Source organism: Perognathus longimembris, chromosome 4 (genome assembly GCF_023159225.1).
Source record: "Perognathus longimembris pacificus isolate PPM17 chromosome 4, ASM2315922v1, whole genome shotgun sequence".
Taxonomy (NCBI): Eukaryota; Metazoa; Chordata; class Mammalia; order Rodentia; family Heteromyidae; genus Perognathus; species Perognathus longimembris.
In genome coordinates this window covers 6,096,549-6,117,020 of record NC_063164.1, presented here as the reverse complement: position 1 = coordinate 6,117,020, position 20,472 = coordinate 6,096,549, and the positions used below count along the sequence as shown (strand labels likewise).

General features: G+C 48.5%; 1 protein-coding gene across 1 annotated transcript in view; it reads right to left on the bottom strand.

Annotated features, from left to right (window-relative positions):
• Window positions 1–2,861: 2,861 nt before the first annotated feature.
• The window catches only part of Pde6d (phosphodiesterase 6D), a 44,018-nt gene continuing 26,407 nt past the window's right edge, over window positions 2,862–20,472 (bottom strand). The window contains exons 2-5 of the mRNA XM_048344535.1: window positions 6,182–6,270; window positions 5,497–5,622; window positions 4,563–4,668; window positions 2,862–3,459 (exon numbers count right to left, since the gene is read on the bottom strand). Coding sequence (XP_048200492.1) covers window positions 3,378–3,459; window positions 4,563–4,668; window positions 5,497–5,622; window positions 6,182–6,270 — 403 coding nt within the window. The 3' untranslated portion in view covers window positions 2,862–3,377. The remainder of the gene's footprint in view (window positions 3,460–4,562; window positions 4,669–5,496; window positions 5,623–6,181; window positions 6,271–20,472) is intronic.

The following is a 20,472-nucleotide window of genomic DNA, read 5'->3' as shown; positions in this document are numbered from 1 at the left end:
ACCTGGATTCTAACCCTGACCTAGGAGAAGAGCCCGAGTGAGCAATATGCATGGCCCACAAGGTGCCACCGAAGAGAAGACATGACCGCTGCCCGTGACAGAAATGTCCATGCTAACAGGAAGCAATGAAGGTAGATTTCGAGTCCCATAAACAGACGCGCTCTCCGTCTCCAGCGCCATCACAACGACAAACACTCCGGAGCACACTGGAGATGCCAAGGCACAGAACAGCCCAACACGGGAGTGGCTGTCATGTGGACCCCAGCTACTCGGGAGGCGGAGATCTGAGGATCCAGCTTCAGAGACAGACCGGGCAGCAAAGAGCTGGAACTGGAGATGTGGCCCACGTGGTAGAGTGGCAGCCTTGCTGAGGCTCTGAGTTCAAGGACACAGAGTGTTGGAGAGGCTTTTTCCTTTAGTAAGTGCAAGCACTCAGTTCAGAAGGCGTTCATTCCATCCGACCAGCTGGAGCAATGTATCTGATCTTGGTTCTTTCATAGTGTCAGGGCCGGGCTGGGAATATGGCCTAGTGGTAGAGTGCTCGCCTCATATACATGAAGCCCTGGGTTCGATTCCCCAGCACCACATATATAGAAAAAGCCGGAAGTGGCGCTGTGGCTCAAGTGGCAGAGTGCTAGCCTTGAGCAAAAAGAAGCCGGGGACAGCTCAGGCCCTGAGTTCAAACCCCAGGACTGGCAAAAACAAACAAACATAGTGTCAGGGCCACAGGCATACCAAGCAAGTGCTAGTGTGTGTGTGTGTGTGTGTGTGTGTGTGTGATCAATGTATTCTCAAACTGTGGAATTTTCTCAAGTACCAACTTTCTCCATCCACAGTCATCTTAGCGTATCAGCTTTTTTTCACCGTATACCTAGACTCAAAGATACAGGGTAATTGTGTCCAAACAACTTATTATAAGGTGTGTGTGTGTGTGCGCGTGTGAGCATGCACATGCATGCACGCTATTTAGGGCTTGAACTTGGGCTCTGTTTCTTAGCTTTTTCTCTTTTTCTTTTTTGTTGGTTGTGGAGCTTGAACTCAGGGTCTGGGTGCTGTCCCTGAGCTTTTGGGCTCAAGGCTAATGCTCTACCACTTTGCGCTACAGCAACACTTCTTGTTTTTGAGTGTTAGGTGGAGATAAGAGTCTCGCAGGGACTTTTCTGCCTGGGCTGACTTTGAACCATGATCCTTAGAGCTTAGCCTCTCCAGTAGCTAGGATTACAGGCCTGAGCCAGCGGCGGTGCTCCTTAGATTTTTTTTTTGTTGTTGTTGTTGTTCAAGGCGAATGCTCTATTACTTGAGCTACAGCTCTACTCTGGCTTTTGGGTGGTTAATTGCAGGTAAGCGTTTCTTGGACTTGCCTGCCTGGGCTGACTTAGAACTGTGATCTTCAGATCTCAGTTGCAGAGCAGCCAGGATTACAGGGGTGAGCCATCAGCGTCCAGCTGTAATTCTTTTTGTTTTTCCAAGAGCAGTTGAGCAAGTTTTGACTGGGTGGGGACATGAAGCATTTTCTAGGAATTTCTTTCCGTACTACGAGTATCCCATCCCCAGAGAGTGTTCCCTCTGGGAACTGGGGAGCAGACACAGCACAGGAAAAGGAGGAGATGGGTCCTCTCTAAGAAGTGAGATGATATTTCAAGAGAACAAAAGTAAACTGATTTTCACCTTAAAAAATTCAAATTTGGACATTCATTCATCTGGTGCCAGTCCTGTCTCTGAGCTTTTTTGCTCAAGGCTAGCACTCTGCCACTTGAGCCACAGCGCCACTTCTGGCTTATTCTGTATATGTGGTGCTGAGGAATGGAACCCAGGGCTTCATACAAGGCGAGCACTCTACCACTAGGCCATATTCCCAGTTCCCACTTCTGGCTCTTTGGTGGTTAACCGGAGATAAGTGTCTCACAGACTTTCCTGTCTAGGCTGGTTTTGAACCTTGATCTCAGATCTCAGTCTCCTGAGTAGCACAGATGTGGGCCACCAGTGCCTGCCTAATTTCTTGACATTTAATTCAGTTGAGAAGGGATCTCACAACCTTTTCAATCCTGGCTAGTCTCAAACTATGATCTCTCCAACCTCAGCCTCTCCAGGGTCTAGGATTAGCCATGCTGTGAACTGCTGGTGCTTGGCTTTAAAAAGTAGCTTTTGGGAGCCGGATACGGGTGGCTCACACCTGTGTTCCTAGCTGACCAGGAGACTGAGATTTGAGGATCATGGTTCAAAGCCAGCTGGGGCAGGAAAGTTCATGGAAGTGGAGCTGTGGCTCAAGTGGTGGAGTGCTAGCCTTGAGCAAAAGAGCTCAGGGATCGAACTCAGGTGCTGAGTTCAAGCTCTATAATCAGGAAAAAAAAAAAGATCTAATATGAGGAAGAGAATGAGCATTGAAAGACCGGGCCGCTACAGAGAGCGTATGCCTCTCCTCTCCATGCACCGACAGAGAGGGGGCCAGGCCGCACCACAGAGCCACCGCCTCGCTGGGCCCGGTGGGCTCTCCTGTCCGCAGACCCCAGACCTATGTCCTCGTGAGCAGACTCCCCCCCCCCCCCACTAGAGTTTGACATCAGGGCTTTTTGCTTTCTTTTTTTTTTGGTTAGTCCTGGGGCTTGAACTCAGGGCCTTGGCACTGTCCCTGAGCTCTTTTGCAGAAGGTTGGAGCCACAGCTCTACTTCTAGTTTTTTGAGTGGTTAATTGGAGATAATAGAATTACAGGGACTTTTCTTCCCTGGGCTGGCTTTGATCCTGAGGTCTCGGCCTCCTGAGTAGCTAGGATTACAGAGGTGAGCCGCCGGTGCCTGGCTGACAGATGCTTCCTCACCGAGAAGTTCATGTTCCAGAAAAGAAGGAGCGATGGAGGCAGTGCCATGCTGAAGACGGTAGCAATATTTTAATTACATTATGTAATAATAATATCATAGTCTATTTTACAAGTTAAATGTATGAGAATGTATGAAATAGAAATGGTAGGAAAAAAAACCAACAAACTAAACATGGGTCAGGAACGTGTGAATTTTTCCAAAACCAGGGGCCAAAGGAAGCCGGCGGGGCCCGGGGAGGAGGCGGGCGGGTGCCACGCGCGGTGTGTCGGCTCGTGGTGTGCGTTTGCTCCCACGTTTGCACCAGGAAGGAGTTGAGGCACGTCCCCTGCCCTGGCCCGGGGTCGGGGGGGTTGTCTGGTCAACGGACGACGGCCGTTTGGGAGAAGCCATCCGGTGGTTTCCCGCGCGCGCGGGGCCGGTCCCCGGCGGCCACGGGCGGGTCTGCGGCGTCGCGGCGCAGCGGGGCGGCGGGTCAAAAATCAGAGGTGCGGAGGACCACGGGAGGCCGCGTCTCCTCCCCTCGGGGCCCCGGGCTCCCCGGGCGCACGCCGGCTCCGCGCTCACACGTAGAAAAGCCTCACTTTGGACGTGCTTACGAGGAGGTCGTCATCGAAAAACTTGGTCTCGATGATCACGTTCCCCCTGCGTGCGAGAGGGGGGGGCGGGTGAGGCTGCGAGCGGAAGGGGCGGGGCGGGGGCGGGGCGGGGCGGGGCCCACCGCGCAGGGCCTTCCGGCGCTCGCTGACATCCCGGCCCGCCTGCCACCTGGGCGCCCCCGGGAGCGGAGGCGGGAGCATCACGAGTTCGAGGCCCGGCCGGGCTGCTTTGGGCCCCACGGCAGCGGGCAAGGAGGACGTCTCGGGCTGTGTGTGGGGTCCGGGCCTCGGGCGGGCGGGCTCCTTCCTGCGGGCCTCGCTTTGGGGCCCAGGCGCTGTGTGTGGTTGGTTTCGTTGGCGTGCCTGTTCAGCCCGCGCTTCCTCAGCCCCTCTTTTTGCTGGCCAGTGGGGAGGCAGTGTTGGCTTGAACCGCTGTCCCCCGGATCTCAGCCCAGTGAGTAAGCTCCTGGGTGTGAGCTACAGGCGCACAGCTGGAAACCCCCCTGAGGACTTGTCACCAGAGTGAACCCCGAGTCGCGGGGAGGACTGTGGCAGGGCGTGTTCCGTGGCCCCGGCGGCACGGGAACACCAGGGCCCGCAGCCAGGGGCAGAGTCTGCCTCCTGCCAGTTCCCTCCTGCGCCGCCATCTCATTTCACTGTTCCTTCTCAGGGGATGAAACACTAAGGCTCAGACAGGCGAGGTGTAGGATCACCCAAGATGGCGGGGATTTAAAACAAGATCTAATCTATACTTATTATCTTTGGGTGCTAGTCCCTGGGCTTAAAGTCAGGGCCTGGGTACTGTCCCTGAGTCTCTCCTAGCTGAGCCCCAGTTCCACTTCTGGCTTCTTAGTAGTTAATTGGAGATAAGAATCTCTTGGCTTTGTCTGCCCTGGCTGGCCCTGAACCATGGCTCTCAGATATCGGCCTCCTGAGTAGCTAGAATTACAGGTACCCGGCTCAATCTAAACGCTTTGCTTTTGCTCTATCATGTTGTCTACTTCACAGGACAGAAGTGAAGTCACCTGTGACACCCTTGTGTACTCTTGTCCTGTGTCTCCTTTGTCCCCTGCCCCTGGATGGGACCAAGTCCCACCGGCCTGGCATGCCTGCTTCCAGACCCACCCGCGGCTCCCGGGCCTCACTCACGTGAGGACGCTGGCGGGCATCATCTGAGACTCGGGTGCGGCTTCTATCAGGGACTGCCAGGTGTTCGTGGAGTTGGGGATCACAAAGCCAAACTCGAAGAACCATTCTGAAGGAAGAAGGAAAAGCCAGTGAGCCGGCACCCCACGCGGGCCTGGGCCAGCGAGCCGGCACCCCACGCGGGCCTACGCCCTCAAGGGCTATTTGTGTTCCAGGCCAGCGAGGCAAAGGAAGGGCATGAAGCCTTCTCAGGCAGTCCCCCAACTCATGCCAGAGCCTCTTTTTTTTTTTTTTTTTTTCTGGTTCTGGGTCTTGAACTCAGGGCCTGAGCACCGTCTCTGAACTTTTGTGCTCAAGGCTGGTGCTCTACCACTTGAATCACAGCTCCACTTCTGGCTTTTTGTGGGTCCCTGGAGATAAGGGTGTCATAGATTTCCCTGCCTGGGCTGGCTTCGAACCTTCATCCTTAGATCTCAGCCTGCTGGGTGGCTAGGCGTGAGCCCCCAGCGCCCGGCTGGAGCCTTGGTTGTGTGGAGGGTAGCGGGTAAGGCCTAAGCAGCAGCAGGCAGCGTGAGGGGCGGAGTCTCAGCGGCAGGCTGGCAGCACGCAGCGTGAGGGGCGGAGTCTCAGCGGCAGGCTGGCAGCACGCAGCGTGAGGGGCGGAGTCTCAGCGGTAGGCTGGCAGCACGCAGCGTGAGGGGCGGAGTCTCAGCGGTAGGACGGGCCTTCCCACTAGGGACGGCTCTCGTGGGCCTACCGCTCTCGTTCGCATCGCGGGTGCCCTCAGGCGGGGGGCTCAGGCTGTTGCTCAGGCCTGACCGCATTGCTTCCTCCTCCGGGGCCTCCCAGTCCCACCGGGCCCATGCGGGCTCCCAGCCCCCCAAGCCCCTCGTCCCCCCCACCCCCCCACCCTCCCCCTCAGGTGGACGAGCAGTACCTTCTAGGCATTGCCCTTTGAAGTAAACTTTTTGTTCCAGGCGGAATTTTTCCATCTGCTCGGCTGAGGAAAAGTTCAGTTCTCGAGACACTGCCTTGCACTTGAGGATTTTCTTGGGAACACGGGCTGGGGAGAGAAAATATGTCGGAGCCATTCTAAGTGAAAAGCAGGTGACGGTAGGGCTTCGGGTTTCTGAGTTCCTTGCGGCTGATTTAGAGCTGGCTGTGTGTGCTCCATGTCAGATAAGGCGTGGGTAACTGCATTGCACGTGGGAAGGCGGGGTGTGTGTGTGTGTGTGTGTGTGTGTGTGTGTGCGTGCTATGTCTGGTGGGTGGCCAGGGGATACCCAGTTTGGTTCCTTGAGGTACCTAGCTGCTTTGGCCAGACACACGACCGCTCATTCTATGCCACCTTTTCTTTTACTTAGGAACATTTTCTTTGGGGAAAAAGAAGGTGAGATCTTAACTTGTATCTTTGGGTATGTTCTAATGTTAAAATTTTAGCACAAAATGGATCTTGGCATGTGGGAGAAAGAAATGTATATTAAAAAAAAAACAACAAAATGCCAGCAACATGTGGGTTTACTGGTGTGCTATGCCTTCAGGACCCACTGAGCATGTACTGAGCTCCCTGGTGCCAGCTATTGAGGAGGGCCATGGTCTGTGCACACGGGGGTGGGAGGTACCTTCATGCTCCACCCCAGGGACAGACAAGTCTTCAGTCCCTTGCCAGAGTATCTTCCCCGTCTCTGCATCCCGAAGGTTCATCCAATTTCTGATCAAATAGGATCAAGGAAAAATAAGGTTCCGAGAGCCACTCTGTATCCTGGGAGGTCTCACATCTGCCTTGCCAGCGTGTTCCCTTCCTGCCAGGCCTGCCCAACTGCCACGAATCATGACAGCAGAAAGAGACATGCAGGAGAATCGAAAAGATAGCTAAAGAAAGAAGCAGAGACCGGAGCTGGGAATATGGCCTAGTGGCAAGAGTGCTTGCCTCACATACATGAAGCCCTGGGTTCCATTCCCCAGCACCACGTATATAGAAAATGGCCAGAAGTGGCGCTGTGGCTCAAGTGGTAGAGTGCTAGCCTTGAGCAAAAAGAAGCCAGGGACAGTGCTCAGGCCCTGAGTCCAAGCCCCAGAGCTGGTAAAATAAAGACATAAATGAAATGCAAGAAAAAAAAAAAAGAAAGAAAGAAGCAGACCCACAGGAGACATTTCTACATCATGAGAATCCAAAGACTGGCTGGGCACTGGTGGCTCAGGCCTGTAATCCTAGTTACTCAGGAGACTGAGATCTTAGGATCATAGTTCAAAGCCAGCCCAGGCAAGAAAGTCCAAGAAACTCTTATCTGCAATTAACCACCAGAAAATGGGAAGTGGTGCTGTGGCTCAAAGTGGTAGAGCTCTAGCCTTGAGCAAAGAAGCTCAGAGTTAAAGCCCCACTACAGAAAAAAAAAAAAAAATCAAAGAGTGCACCTACTTAGAAACTGACAGAAAGGGAAACAGTAAAAATAAGTAAATAAATTTTGGGGGCTGGGAATATGGCCTAGTGGCAAGAGTGCTTGCCTCCTATACATGAAGCCCTGGGTTCGATTCCTCAGCACCACATATATAGAAAACAGCCAGAAGTGGCGCTGTGGCTCAAGTGGCAGAGTGCTAGCCTTGAGCAAAAAGAAGCCAGGGACAGTGCTCAGGCCCTAAGTCCAAGCCCCAGGACTGGCAAATAAATAAATAAATAAATAAATAAATAAATTTGCCAACAGAATCTGAACAGTTAACATAAAGGAACGCGGATCAGGTATTCCAAGGACATGTCTCCTGCAGAGCCTGGGGCCATGGACGCCGTAGTCCACAGGCCTTAGCCACGGCACAGAATTCTCAGCTTCTTTTTTGTTTTGTTTTTTGCCAGTCCTGGGCCTTGAACTGAGGGCCTGAGCACTGTCCCTGGCTTCTTTTTGCTCAAGGCTAGCACTCTGCCACTTGAGCCACAGCGCCACTTGTGGCCATTTTCTATATATGTGGGGCTGGGGAATCGAACCCAGGGCTTCATGTATACGAGGCGAGCACTCTACCACTAGGCCATATTCCCAGCCTCAGATAGCTTCTTTTTTTTTTTTTTTTTATAAGTTATTTACAATTTTTTTTTTTTTTTTTTTGCCAGTCCTGGGGCTTGGACTCAAGGCCTGAGCACTGTCCCTGGCTTCTTCTTGCTCAAGACTAGCACTCTGCCACTTGAGCCACAGCGCCACTTCTGGCCATTTTCTGTATATGTGGTGCTGGGGAATTGAACCCAGGGCCTCATGTATACGAGGCAAGCACTCTTGCCACTAGGCCATATCCCCAGCCCTCAGATAGCTTCTTAGTGCCTTATTTTTAAATATGAGATGATCCCCAAGATATGCCAGAAACTCAAGAAGGCATTTATTATGAAAGACAGAGCACAACAAATGAGGGAAAAAAAGCTACTTAAAGGAAAAAAGAGGCGACCAGACAAAGATGCAAACTTTTGTCTTTTTGCACAAAGGAGCATTAAAAAAATGAGAGCTGGGTACGAGTGGCTCACACTTGTAATACTGGTTACTTGGAGGCTGAGAACAGGAGGATGGCAGTGTAAGGCCAGCTTGAGCAGAAAATGTGCCAAGACTCCTTCTGAATCCGTGTCCACTGAGCTACGTGGGAGTCTGGGGCTGGAGGCGTATTGGTGCAGGCTAGCCCGTGCAGGGAAGTCCGGGAGACGCCACCTCCACCAAGAAAAGCAGGGGCTGGCCGTCCCAGCAACAGCAGGAAGCCGAAACAGGCAGATTGTGGCTCAGGTAACGCACCCAGCTGGGAGGTACGACGCCATTTCAACTAACCAGTACAAAGAGGTATGGCTCAAGTGGTAGAGGTGTAGACTAGCAAGTTCAACCCAGCACTGTTGAAAGAGAGAGAGAGAGACAGACAGACAGAGACAGAGAAACACAGAGCTCTCAACATGGTGGCTCATATATGTAATGGTAGCTTCTCTGGAGGTGGAGATTGGAGGATCACGGTTCTAGGCCAGCCTGGGCAAAACGTTTACAAGACCCCATCTCAGTCAAAAGCTGGGTATCATCTTGGGTACTCAGGAAGAACAAATAGCATTGGATTATGATCTAGATTTGGCATAAAGAAGACCTACTAAAATAAAATACCTAAGGAAGTTGGGCCCTGGTGGCCCACACCTATAACCCTAGCTATTCAGGAGGCTGAGATCTGAGGATCATGGTTTGAAGCCAGCCCAAGCAGGAAAAGTCTTGGAGCCAGCCTGAGCAGGAAAGTCTGTGAGTCTCTTTCCAATAAACTACTCAGAAAAAGCCTGAAGTGGTGCCGAGGCTCAAGTGGTAGAGCTCTAGCCTTGAGCCAAAGAAGCTCAGGGACAGCGTAGGCCCAGAGCTCTAGGCCCAGGACCGGCAAACAACAACAACAACACCTAAAGCAAGAGGGCTAGAGGCATGACGCAAATGGTAGAGTACCTATCTAGCAAGTACAGGCCTTGAGTTAAAAATCTCAGTATCACTAAAAAAAAAAAGTTGACAAAAAACGGAGAAAGACCTTCAGACATTAAATGTTATATAGAATGTTTTTTGGTCAGTTGTGGGGCTTGACCTCGGGGCCTGGGTTCCGTCCCTGAGCTTTCCTGCTCAAGGCTAGTGCTCTACCATTAGAGCCCCAACTCCACTGTGACCCTCAGATCTCATCTCGTGAAGAGCTGGGATTACAGGCGTGAGCCCGTGGCACCGGGCAATGCGTATGGTCTTCAAAGGCATTTTTAGCCAGGTGCTGGTGGCTCACGCCCTTAATCCTAGCTACTCAGGAGGCTGAGATTTGAGGATCGCAGTTCAAAGCCAGCTTAGGCAGAAAAGTGAGACTCTTGCCAAAAAATAAAATCTGGAAGTGGAGTTGTGGCTGAAGCAAAAGACAAATCTAGTTACATTTCCCAGTTTCTGTGAATTTCAACAAATCACTTAATAATACCAATCTTTAAAAATGTATGCCTCAATGTAGCGGTAACTCCTCTGTACAACACAAAAATTTACAAATGTCTGCTTGAGGAACAAAATGCATCCCCAGAAAGCCACATTTTGGAACCAGAACCAAACAACTCAATGCATGGGTTTGAAAGGACTGGAAGACAAAGCTGACAAACGCTTTCAGGAAGACAAAAGACAAGGCCAGAAAACAGGGCAATGAAGATGGAAGACAGTCCAAAGGCATCTAATAACAGGAGTTCTCAAAAGAACAGGGAGAGAAAAAACAAAACCAGGGGGTAGGGGGTGTCACTAATAAAATAACACAAGAAAAATCTCCCAGACTGAAAGTAGGGAGCACATCGATTCTGGTCCCACCCCAGAGAGTCTGCGATGTCCAGAGGGACCCCAGGGGCTTTCTAAAGAGCCCCAACCGGAAGTTGAAACAAAACCAGAACGAAGCAGACAGAAGGAAAACTGAGCGGTGCCTTTCACCTTCCCAGGGAAATAACACAACAGAGATGTGTGCGCGTTCTCAATGAACTGGTGTCACGGTCCACAGAATGACGGGGAAAGCGAGGAAGACGACGGCGTGGGATCGGGACGCGAGGGCGGGAGCACACGAGTGAGCAGCCCCGGTGATCCCGCAGGGAGCTTCCAGGACAGGGCAGGACACTCCTTCTAGAAGGTGACTGTGTCTGCGTGGAAGGGAGAGCTATGCCGTTAGAGATCCAGAGGTCAGAAGTGAGTCGTGTAGAAGACCAAACAAAAACAAGCCAGGACTCTCCCTGACCAGGGGGACAAATGTGGCCGCGGCGATCCTAGGTGCCCCAGGAAGACAGGGGAGAGCAAGGCTTGAGGAGCAGCGCTGCCGTTTCCTCCGTGGGGACTCAAGACTCCGTGCCCAACCCCAGGCCCTCCGTGGGGCCTCCCTGGGGCCTCCCTGGGGTTCCAAACCAGCCCAGGAAGAAAGGTTCGTGAGACGCAACAGCAGAGAAGCTGGGAATGGTGGCGCACACCCGTCAACTCAGCTACAGCAGGAAGTGCAAAACAGGTGGATCGTGGTCCAGGGAGTGGGCTGGGCAGAAACCAAGACCCTTCTGACCCTTTCTCAAAATAACCACTGCAATAACCACTGAGGCGAGGCTCAGAGGTAGTGTCTGCCTAGCAAGCATGAGGTCCTGAGTTCAAACTCCTGTATTATCAGAAAAGAACACTTTAAAGTTTCCTTTCTGACATTTTTTTGGACAATAAATTTAAGACCCTTCAATTTATTGTAAGGGAGGGAAGCAGCTAAAAATAGATGATTGAGCTTCGTAATGTAAGTGCCTTTTTCTTTATAAGTAATTAAGTTAAGGACTTAACTGATTATCTTTGGGGATCTATCTACCTACCTACTTATCTTAGCGCTGGTCCTGGGGCTTGAACCCAAGGCCTGGGTGATGTCCCTGAGCTTTTGTGCTCATGGCTAGTGCTCTATGACGTGAGTCACAACTACATTTCTGGCTTTTGACTGGTTAATAAGAGATCAGAGCCTTATAAACTTTTCTGCCTGGGTTGGCCTTGAACTACAATCTCAGTCTACTGAGTAGCTACCATTAATTGTAAGTGTCTTCCTCCTGTGCCTGGCTTGAGAACAGCTTTATCGATCATAAACATGCAAATCCATGATAGCCTTAATAAGTAAAAAACAACCAACACTAATATTGGTAATTTTTTTTGTGTGTGTGTGGTGGTTCATTAGAGATAAGAGTCTCACAGACGTTCCTGAACCATGGCCCTCGGATCTCAGCCTCCTGAGTAACTGGGACTACAGATGTGAGCCGTCGGTGCAGGGCAGCTCGTTGACTTTAGTGTCTGGGGATGTAGCTCAGTGACTGTGTGGCCTAGCAGGAGCCACGAAACCCTGGCTTTAGACTCAGCACTACCACCTCAAATCCAAAAACACCTCCCCTCTCACGAAACATCTCCAAATCCAGAAAACAACCCCCCCAACACTTAAAAACAAAGAAAGTTTCGATGGGTGTGATGGTACATGCTTTCAAAGCTCAGCTACCCCAAAAGACAGAGGCAGGAGCACCGTAGATGTGAAATCATCTCAGTCTACACAGTAAGAATCTACCTCAGCAAACACCAAGCCAAACCAAGCCAGAACCACTGAGAACCAAGTCCTCAGAAGCAGAAACACGTAGAAACATTTGGTCAAAACTGTTAGGAGTGCAAAGTGAACCATGATGATTGACCATCATCTTTCAAAGCATTTCTGCTTTAATAGCTTTTTGCTAACTAGATTTTCAGGGAAAAAGTTTTAAGACTCACAGGTCAGATACTCCCAATCTTGAGCAGGATTAAGCGGACAAGCTTTAAAGACGCGGGCCTGGAGTACTATTTATAAACCCCACCCCTGGGTCAGCCAGGTCTTTTCTCGGTTAGAACTCCCTGTTGATCTGTGCCTGGGATGAGTCCAAAGAAGCACCCCTTAGCACTAGAAGCTTCCTGCTTAGAGAAGCGCTGTCCCTGGAATTGAGACCCTCTTCTTTGTAACCAGGAAGAACACAGAAGCATTCTCACCTATAAAAGTAAGAGGAGTATCTTTAAAATGGGCTTCTGATCCAAACCAATAGCTTATAAAGCATTATGCCTACGGATGGTAAGAGGATGTAAATATTCTCAAAACATCGTTGGAGGAGGCCAGTGTCCTGGCTCAAAGCACAGGTTACACTAAGTTCTTCTGTGCAAAGAAGGACCTGGTGTGATACAGAAGAAGCGAGCACAGGAGCTAGGGACAGATTTGAGCATAGAGAGCAGCGTGGGGGGGGGGGTATCTGTGTGGGGGGGGTATCTGTGATGTGGGAAAGCAAAGCTTAGGGGCTGGAAGAAACTAGATGAATGAAGAACAAAGAAAATTTCCTTGGGAGATACGAATGCAGGAAATGAGTTAAGAAGAACTTGAGATTTTGCAACAACTACCTAGGAGCATTTTGGAATGAGTGTACTTGGTGATCACTATCAGGTTCCAGGAAACACACAGATCCACTGCATGTGTCATGTTAGAACCTCACTGACTGAAGAAGGAAAAGGAAAGTAGAGAGAAGAGAGTGAGGGGGAATGGGGGCAGGCAAAGGGGCAAAGAGAAGAGAAGCACACGGAGAAGACACGTGCGCGGGAGTGAAAGGAGAAAAAGGTACATACATAAGCTATTGAACCTGCCTGGATTTTAGTTTGTAAATGTCAACAACAGAAGAGGCTGAGGCCTTGTGCACAGGACTCCATAAAATGCCTACAAAATGGTTTTTGCAAATGGTTATGGGGTTTGGGAATGTGGCTTGGTGGTGGAGTGTTTGCCTACCAAGCATGAAGCCCTGGGTTCCATTCCTTAATACCACGTGGGTATACACAGAAAAAGCCAGAAGTGGCATTGTGGCTCAAAGTGGTAGAGTGCTAGCCTTGAGCAAAAAGAAACTTAGGGACAGTGCCCAGGCCCTGAGTTCAAGCCCCAGGACTGGAAAAGAAAGTTATAAGTGGTTTAAGCAACAATTGTTAACTATGGTCAACTGAAGGAGAGGAAATACCTAGCTGTCAAGAAACCTATAATCAAATAAGGGAACTGGCAACTACTGATCCCAATGCCTGCTACCAGCACCCTGTGACATAAGAAAGGAAAGATAATATGAATGGACGCAGGTACCAAACAACCAGACCAAAGGCAAGAAATGCCACTGAGGAAGAGCCATTTACAACAGGAAGCTGATTTTTTTTTTTTTTTTTTTTTTGGCCAGTCCTGGGCCTTGGACTCAGGGCCTGAGCACTGTCCCTGGCTTCCTTTAGCTCAAGGCTAGCACTCTACCACTTGAGCCACAGCGCCACTTCTGGCTTTTTCTATGTATGTGGTGCTGAGGAATCGAACCTAGGGCTTCATGTATACGAGGCAAGCACTCTATCACTAGGCCATATTCCCAGCCCCAGGAAGCTGATTTTTTAAAATGACATAAGATAATAAATTGTTTAAGTAACAATAACAATGTGGGATAGTATATCATAGTCATGTAGGACTGAAAGGCAAAAAACGAATGGGAATAACTTTTGCCAAATGTGTCCAAATTATTTAATAGCATATATTGTTTTATTCTCTCTCTAGTCTTCAATAAGGGAAATGTAACTGAAAGTTTGGTTGTATTAACATTTGACTGATTTTATGAACTCAAGAACAATGAAAGGAGGAAGGGATGACATTAATCAAGATGTGGTGTACTTAAAATTGACTTCTGGAATTGAAACTCCTTTGTACAATTACCTAATAAAAATAAATAAATGTAAAAAATAGTATGGCTTTTAAGCTAAAATAGTTTTTTCATTTCTTTTTTGGTTGGGAGTTTTTGCTGTATTTGTATTATTTGAAAATGTTAAAAATCTGTTCAATTACTTAATCACTACTTATTTAAAAAATAGGCCTAATTTTTCCCATCCTAGATATTACTTAGCTTTCTGCCTTTTACTGGCATTGTTTTCCTCGTGATGACCTGGGCCTAGATGACATTGTTATCTGAGGTCTAGGAAGGGCCTGCAGAGAGGGACTCATGGAGGTCTGTGTTGTTTGATCAGATGATTCTCTGTTTAGCAGCTTCTGTCATATCAACTCTCATTCCAGTTTACTAAGTGTAGAAGTGTGTGGCTTCCTTAAATAGGAGGTCGAATTAATAGGCTAAACTATTGTACCTCCAGGTTCAAAGAGACACTATAATCTCTGTTTCTCTAAACCAATAAGCTTAAATTTAACAATCAGCTTCCTCTTGTAAATGGCTCCTCCTCAATGGCATTTCTGGTCTTCCATCTGATTGTTTGGTACCTGCACCCATTTGGAACAGTAGTTAACAGTTCCCTTATTTGATTATAGTTTTTTCTTTCTTTCTATATATGCAGTGCTGAGGAATCGAACCCAGGGTTTCATGCATGCTAGGCAAGCACTCTACCACTAGGCCATATTCCCAGCCCCTGATTATAGGTTTCTTGATGGCTAAGTATTTCCTCTCCTTCAGATGACAATAACAGTGGATCAATTTCTGAGAAAGATAATGCTATTTGCTTGGTTCTATTGATTTAGAACTTTCTAGTGTACCAAAAGTATGTAAGAAAAAAATCTCATGTTTCTTTTGGGTTGTACATAGAGAAACAGCCTAGAAATTAGTAGAGATAGTCTATATAAAGATAGCCAATATTAATTTTTAAAAAATAGAACACTGGGCTGGGGATATAGCCTAGTGGCAAGAGTGCCTGCCTCGGATACACGAGGCCCTAGGTTCGATTCCCCAGCACCACATATACAGAAAACGGCCAGAAGCGGCGCTGTGGCTCAAGTGGCAGAGTGCTAGCCTTGAGCGGGAAGAAGCCAGGGACAGTGCTCAGCCCCTGAGTCCAAGGCCCAGGACTGGCCAAAAAAAAAAAAAAAAAAAAAAAAAAAAAAAAAAATAGAACACTCTCTTCCTTTCTAACTTTTTACTTTTATTTTATATTTTTGCCTGTTCTGAGGCTTGAACTCAGGGCCAGAGCACTATCCCTGAGCTTCTTTTGCTCAAGGCTAGTGTTCTACTACTTGAGCCACAGCACTGGCTTTTTTTTTTTTTAAGTTTTATTGGAGTAAAGAGTCTCAAGAAGGGGCTGGGAATATGGCCTAGTGGTAGAGTGCTTGCCTCATATACATGAAGCCTTGGGTTTGATTCCTCAGCACCACATATATACAAAAAGGCCAGAAGTGGCACTGTGAGCCACTGGTTATCAACTTTTTGTTGTTGTTGTTGTTGTTTTGTTTTTGCCAGTCCTGGGGCTTGAACTCAGGGCCTGGGCACTGTCCCTGTGCTACTTTTGCTCAAGGCTAGCACTCTACTATTTGAGCCACAGAGCAACTTGTGGCTTTTTCTGTGTATGTGGTGCTGGGGAATCAAACCCAGGGCTTCATACATGCTAGGCAAGCACTTCAACACTAAGCCACATTCCCAGCCCTCAAGTTTTTTCCTTTTCTTTTTTACAGCTGAAGAATCTGTCCTATCAATGGTCCCTTAAAGTAAACATTCATCTTCAACAGTGCCTGGGGCAACTGCCAAGGCCAAACTATCTGTAACTAAAGCAACTTCCAGAAAGCACTCACTGTGCACGGGGAAAACCTGAGACGCTGTGATGAATTAATAACAGCTGGCACGACTGGCCTGTGTCAGTTTGCTCCTGTCACCATTATTTTTCTGTTTCAGAGCCACAAGGGAGGGCGGCAGGGTTTGCTTTTGATTGGTAACAACAGCAGAGGCGGCGGATTCCCTCTCCTGACAGGGGCTCTGCTCCTCCCCTGGAAACACAACACACAGAACAACACAGTCACCCGATAGCCAGGGAACTTGGGGAGCAAGCGACTGTCTGTCAGAGGGGGGAATGGAGGAAATTCTGTAGCAATGGCTTTGGTGGGGAAGTCGGCCAGGCTCTGTTAACTTTTCTTTGCTCCATTTCCCTCTTTCTCTCCATGTCATTCTAACACTTTTTATTTTTTATTTTATTTTATTTTTTCCCCCACTTGACTGCCTCTAACATTTTTTATTTAAAGATCATATTGAGGGTTGGGAATGTGGCCTAGTGGTAGAGTGCTTGCCTTGTGTGCGTGAAGCCCTGGGTTCGATTCCTCAGCACCACATAAACAGAAAAAGCTGGAAGTGGGCGCTGTGGTTCAAGTGGTAGAGTGCTAGCTGTGAGCAAAAGAAGCCAGGGACAGTGCTCAGGCCCTGAGTTCAAGCCCCAGGACTGGCAAAAATAAAATCATATTGAAGCTAGGATTACAGGCATGAGCTACTGGCACCTGGCTTCATCATACATCTTTTATATATGCTAAATTCCAAGCCAGTGGAGAAAAATGGTTATTTCACACTATATTTTACAATATACTCCATTTGGCCTCAAGAGCTAAACATAAAGAAAATATAGGTGAATATTTATGTGACCAAAGGATGAGAAGCACCCCTTCAAAAAGAAAAGCAAAAGAGGAGCACATAAAGTTATATACATCCATCGAAAAAGATTCAGGACCTGAGTAGACCTGGCAGAAGCGAGAGGAAAGGCCTTTGGAGAATGGGAGGGAGAAGGAGCTCCCTAGAGGGTCCCCCAGGAAGTGGCTAGCCGGTGAGGGCAGGAGGGTGCAGAGGCAGGGGTTCTGTTTATAATGGAAAAGCTTTTTCTTTCTCTTTTATTTTTTTTTTTGGGGGGGGGCTGAGTCTTGAACTCAGAGCCTGGCACTGTTCCTTAGCTTTTTCGCTCAAGGTTGGCATTCTACCACTTGAGGCACAGCTCTACTTCCAACTTTGTGCTAGTAAACTGGAGATAAGAGTCTCAAGCTTCATGTACTTTCTTGCCTGGGCTGGCTTCGAACTGTGATCTCAGATCTCAGCCTCCTGGGTAGCTAAGATTATGCTGCTAGCTGGAAGGCCTTTCTGGTGGGCGGGAGAGGCGGGGGAGCTGGGCTGGGTAGAAAGCGAGAGAGAGGACAGAGGAAAAGACTTGGTCCGGAGTCCGTATCTATAGTTCTGAGCTCAGGGGAGCTTATGAGAAGAATCATGGCATCATTTCTAGACTATTCTCAAGGTTTCCAGTCTGGCCAGGGAAACCAAACTGCAGGAGCACTTCCTCTCTTTGAGCACAGTCTCTCTGGTGATCTCATGACCTCGCCTGACCTTCCTTTCCAGATGGAACCAGATCCTAATGTTTCTTCCACTGAAATTCCTCCTTACAGCATCATTGGCTTTTGCAAGAACTTCCACTTAGCTGCCTTTCATTTTTTCCCCTCTGCTGTCATACTAAGATTGCTTGCTTTCTTTTTGTGTTGGGCCATGGGGCTTGAACTCAGGGCCTGGGAGCTGTCCCTGAGATCTTTTTTTTCTTTTTTTTGCTCAAAGGTAGTGCTCTACCACTCTGAGCCACAGTCTCAAGGGGATTTTTCTTCTCCCAGCGGGCTCTGAACCATGGTCCTCAGATCTCAGCCTCCCGAGTAGCTAGGATTGCAGGTGTGAGCCACTGGTGCCTGCCTCTAACCTTCCTTAAATGATCACTCAGCCTAGGCTACCTTCCCGCTCAGAACCCTTCAGTGCCCCTCCCCGCCCTAGTCCAGACCTTCCCGCCAGCACAGCAGCTCCAGGCTGTTCCCACCTCCCCTGCGGCGGGGCAGGACGGGATCCAGACTCGCTGTCACTTCTGCCCCACATGCCTTGCCAGTGGAGGTTCCCGTCCTTTTCTGCTCTCCTTACTCATTCCTGTACCCAGCGTCCTCTGCGCTCAGCTCCCTTAAGCATGGCCTCGAGTTTAATCACGATTGACGTTTTAAGTTTTCTGACTTTAACTTTGAGCTTCATTTTTTTCTTCTTTTAGTCAGTCATGGGGCTTGAACTCATGGCCTGGGTGCCATCTTTGAGCTATTTTGCTCAAGGCTAGCTGAGCTTAATTTCTTTTCTCTCTTTTGTGCTGGTCCTCTGACTTAATTTTTCTCTCTCTCTTCCTTCCTCTCTCTCTCTCTGTCTTTCTTTTGCTGGAACTCAGGCTTGAACTCAGGGACTGGGTGCTGTCTATGAATATTTTGCTCAAGGTTAGTACTCTACCACTTGAGCCACATTCCTACTTCTGGCTTTTTTTTGGTTGTTGTTGTGGGGTGGGGGGGGTAGTTAATTGGAGATAAGAACCTCATGGATTTTCCTGCCCAGGCTGGCTTTGAACCTCAGTCCTCAGATCTCAGCTTTCTGAGTATTGTAGGAAGTAGAGCTCACTCCATCCTGACGAAATGTTGGGGGGAGTAGAGCTGACTCCATCTTGATTATTAGGTCAACCTGACTCCAAAATTCTGCTTCTGTAAATGGCTTAACTCGTTTGTTGTTTGCTCTACCCCCTGCATCAGGATCTGTGCTACGCTTTTACCTTTATAAACCCTAGCCTGAGGACTGTTAGGGGTCACAGTGTCAGCGCCCGAGTCTGCTCTGTGTTCCTGGCTGGTCAGCCCACTTTTTTAGGGTTGCAGTTTCAGCTCCTGAGTCTGTGCTGTGTCCCTAGCCGGTCAGTTCGCTTTTTGCTTCCCCAATAAATCCATCTTTTTGCTTGAGACTGTCTCTGAGTGGTGGACTCTTGGAGGGATGGGGAATCTCCTCCCTCGAACCCGTAACATTGAGTAGTTAAGACTACAAATGTGAGCCAACAGGCTGAATTTAATGTCTTAAAGCTTAGTTTGCCCCAACAAAATACTTATAAATGCTTATAGGTAATTTTTGTAAAGACTAAATGAGATTCATTGCATCTAAGACTAAAGGAGGAGGGCTGGGAATATGGCCTAGTGGCAAGAGTGCTCGCCTCATATACATGAAGCCCTGGGTTCGATTCCCCAGCACCACATATATAGAAAACAGCCAGAAGTGGCTCAAGTGGCAGAGTGCTAGCCTTTTGAGCAAAAAGAAGCCAGGGGCAGTGCTCAGGCCCTGAGTCTAAGGCCCAGGACTGGCAAAAAAAAAAAAAAAAAAGACTAAAGGAGGGCTGGGGATGTAGCTCAGTGGAATATGTAAGGCCCGGGGAGGTGTCCCCCACTTCATTATAAAATAAAACAAACACTATTAGAGTACCTCAAATGCAGTAAACACTCACTAGCTAGTAGGAGTATTACTGTCCAAAGGCATTCTTTCCTGCAGGTATAGTCTTTTGTACTAAGCCCTGTTACTTTTCTCTTACATTTAAATGTTTCAGGTCTGGTCTTCTTTCCTCATATTTCATATGCATCGTCTCATTACTAGGCAGTGTGCCAACCCTGGATTAGGTGCTTTACAAACACGCAAGCCTCCTGGGTTACATCTTATTATCTCTATTGTTTTACTTTCTGGATGAAGAAACTAAAGTTTGGGAGTACCAAACATGGAAAATCTAGTAAAACAATCGGATAAAGATGCAGGCGATCCTTTGGATTAATTTTTAAGATTTAAAATGTCCTAGGGTATCTGTGACTTATCGTTGGGGAGTCGTAATGAGGCAGGTCTTTCACTCGTCCCTTAATTTGCCCGGGGAGAGCTGAGCTTGTCACAGGCCTGGGGCCTCACTCCCCAGGCAGCCAGCCAGCCAGCCAGCCTCCCGGGGGAGGGCTGTCAGCCTCCACTTTCAGAAAGAAAGCACCCCAGAGGGTTCTGCTCTGACAGAAGGGTCCGAAAGAAATGATGCCACTGGCCAGCAAGGATAAACCCAAGTTCTCAGCGAAAGCATCCTTTATTCGCCTTTACCTTTCTGAGGAAAGAGAGATAGGCTCTTAGCAGAAAGAGCCAAGCCTCCCGAGGTCAGAAGAGGCCAACTTTCCCCGAAGGGAACATTTAAAAGCGTGCGTGAATCTTTAGTCAGAAAGGTAGCAGTAAAGGGCATACAAAGGGCAGTTTTCAGTCCTATTTATTTCTTAGTTTGAACTAGTAACTAAGAATGCAACTACATGCCCCTAGAATGCATTTTTTTTTGGATTAAAGGAATAAAAAATAAAATTTAAAACTGTTGCTGTAATTATGTTTACAAACTAATTTCCAGTGGAATCACTGTTAGGCCTCTTAAGGAGTCTAGAATTTCCAAGTTGTGAAAAATCATGGCTTTGGAGCTATACTTCTCAGAGATGAGCAGTGCAGGGTGGAATGGCTACATACATGCTGAGCTACACAGCTCTTCAAATGTTTTGGCTTATCAAGTTCAAAGAACTCCTCCAAAACAGACTAACAAAAGAAACCAACTGCCTGGGGCTGGGAATGAGGCCTAGTGGTAGAGTGCATGAATGAAGCTCTGGGTTCGATTCCTCAGCACCACAAATATAGAAAAAGCCAAAAAAAGCTCACGTGGTAGAGTGCTAGCCTTGAGCAAAAAGAAGCCAGGGCTCAGGCCCTGAGTTCAAGGCCGGACTGGCAAAACAAAACAAAACAACAACAAAACAAAACAAAACAAAAATTCAACTGCCTGGT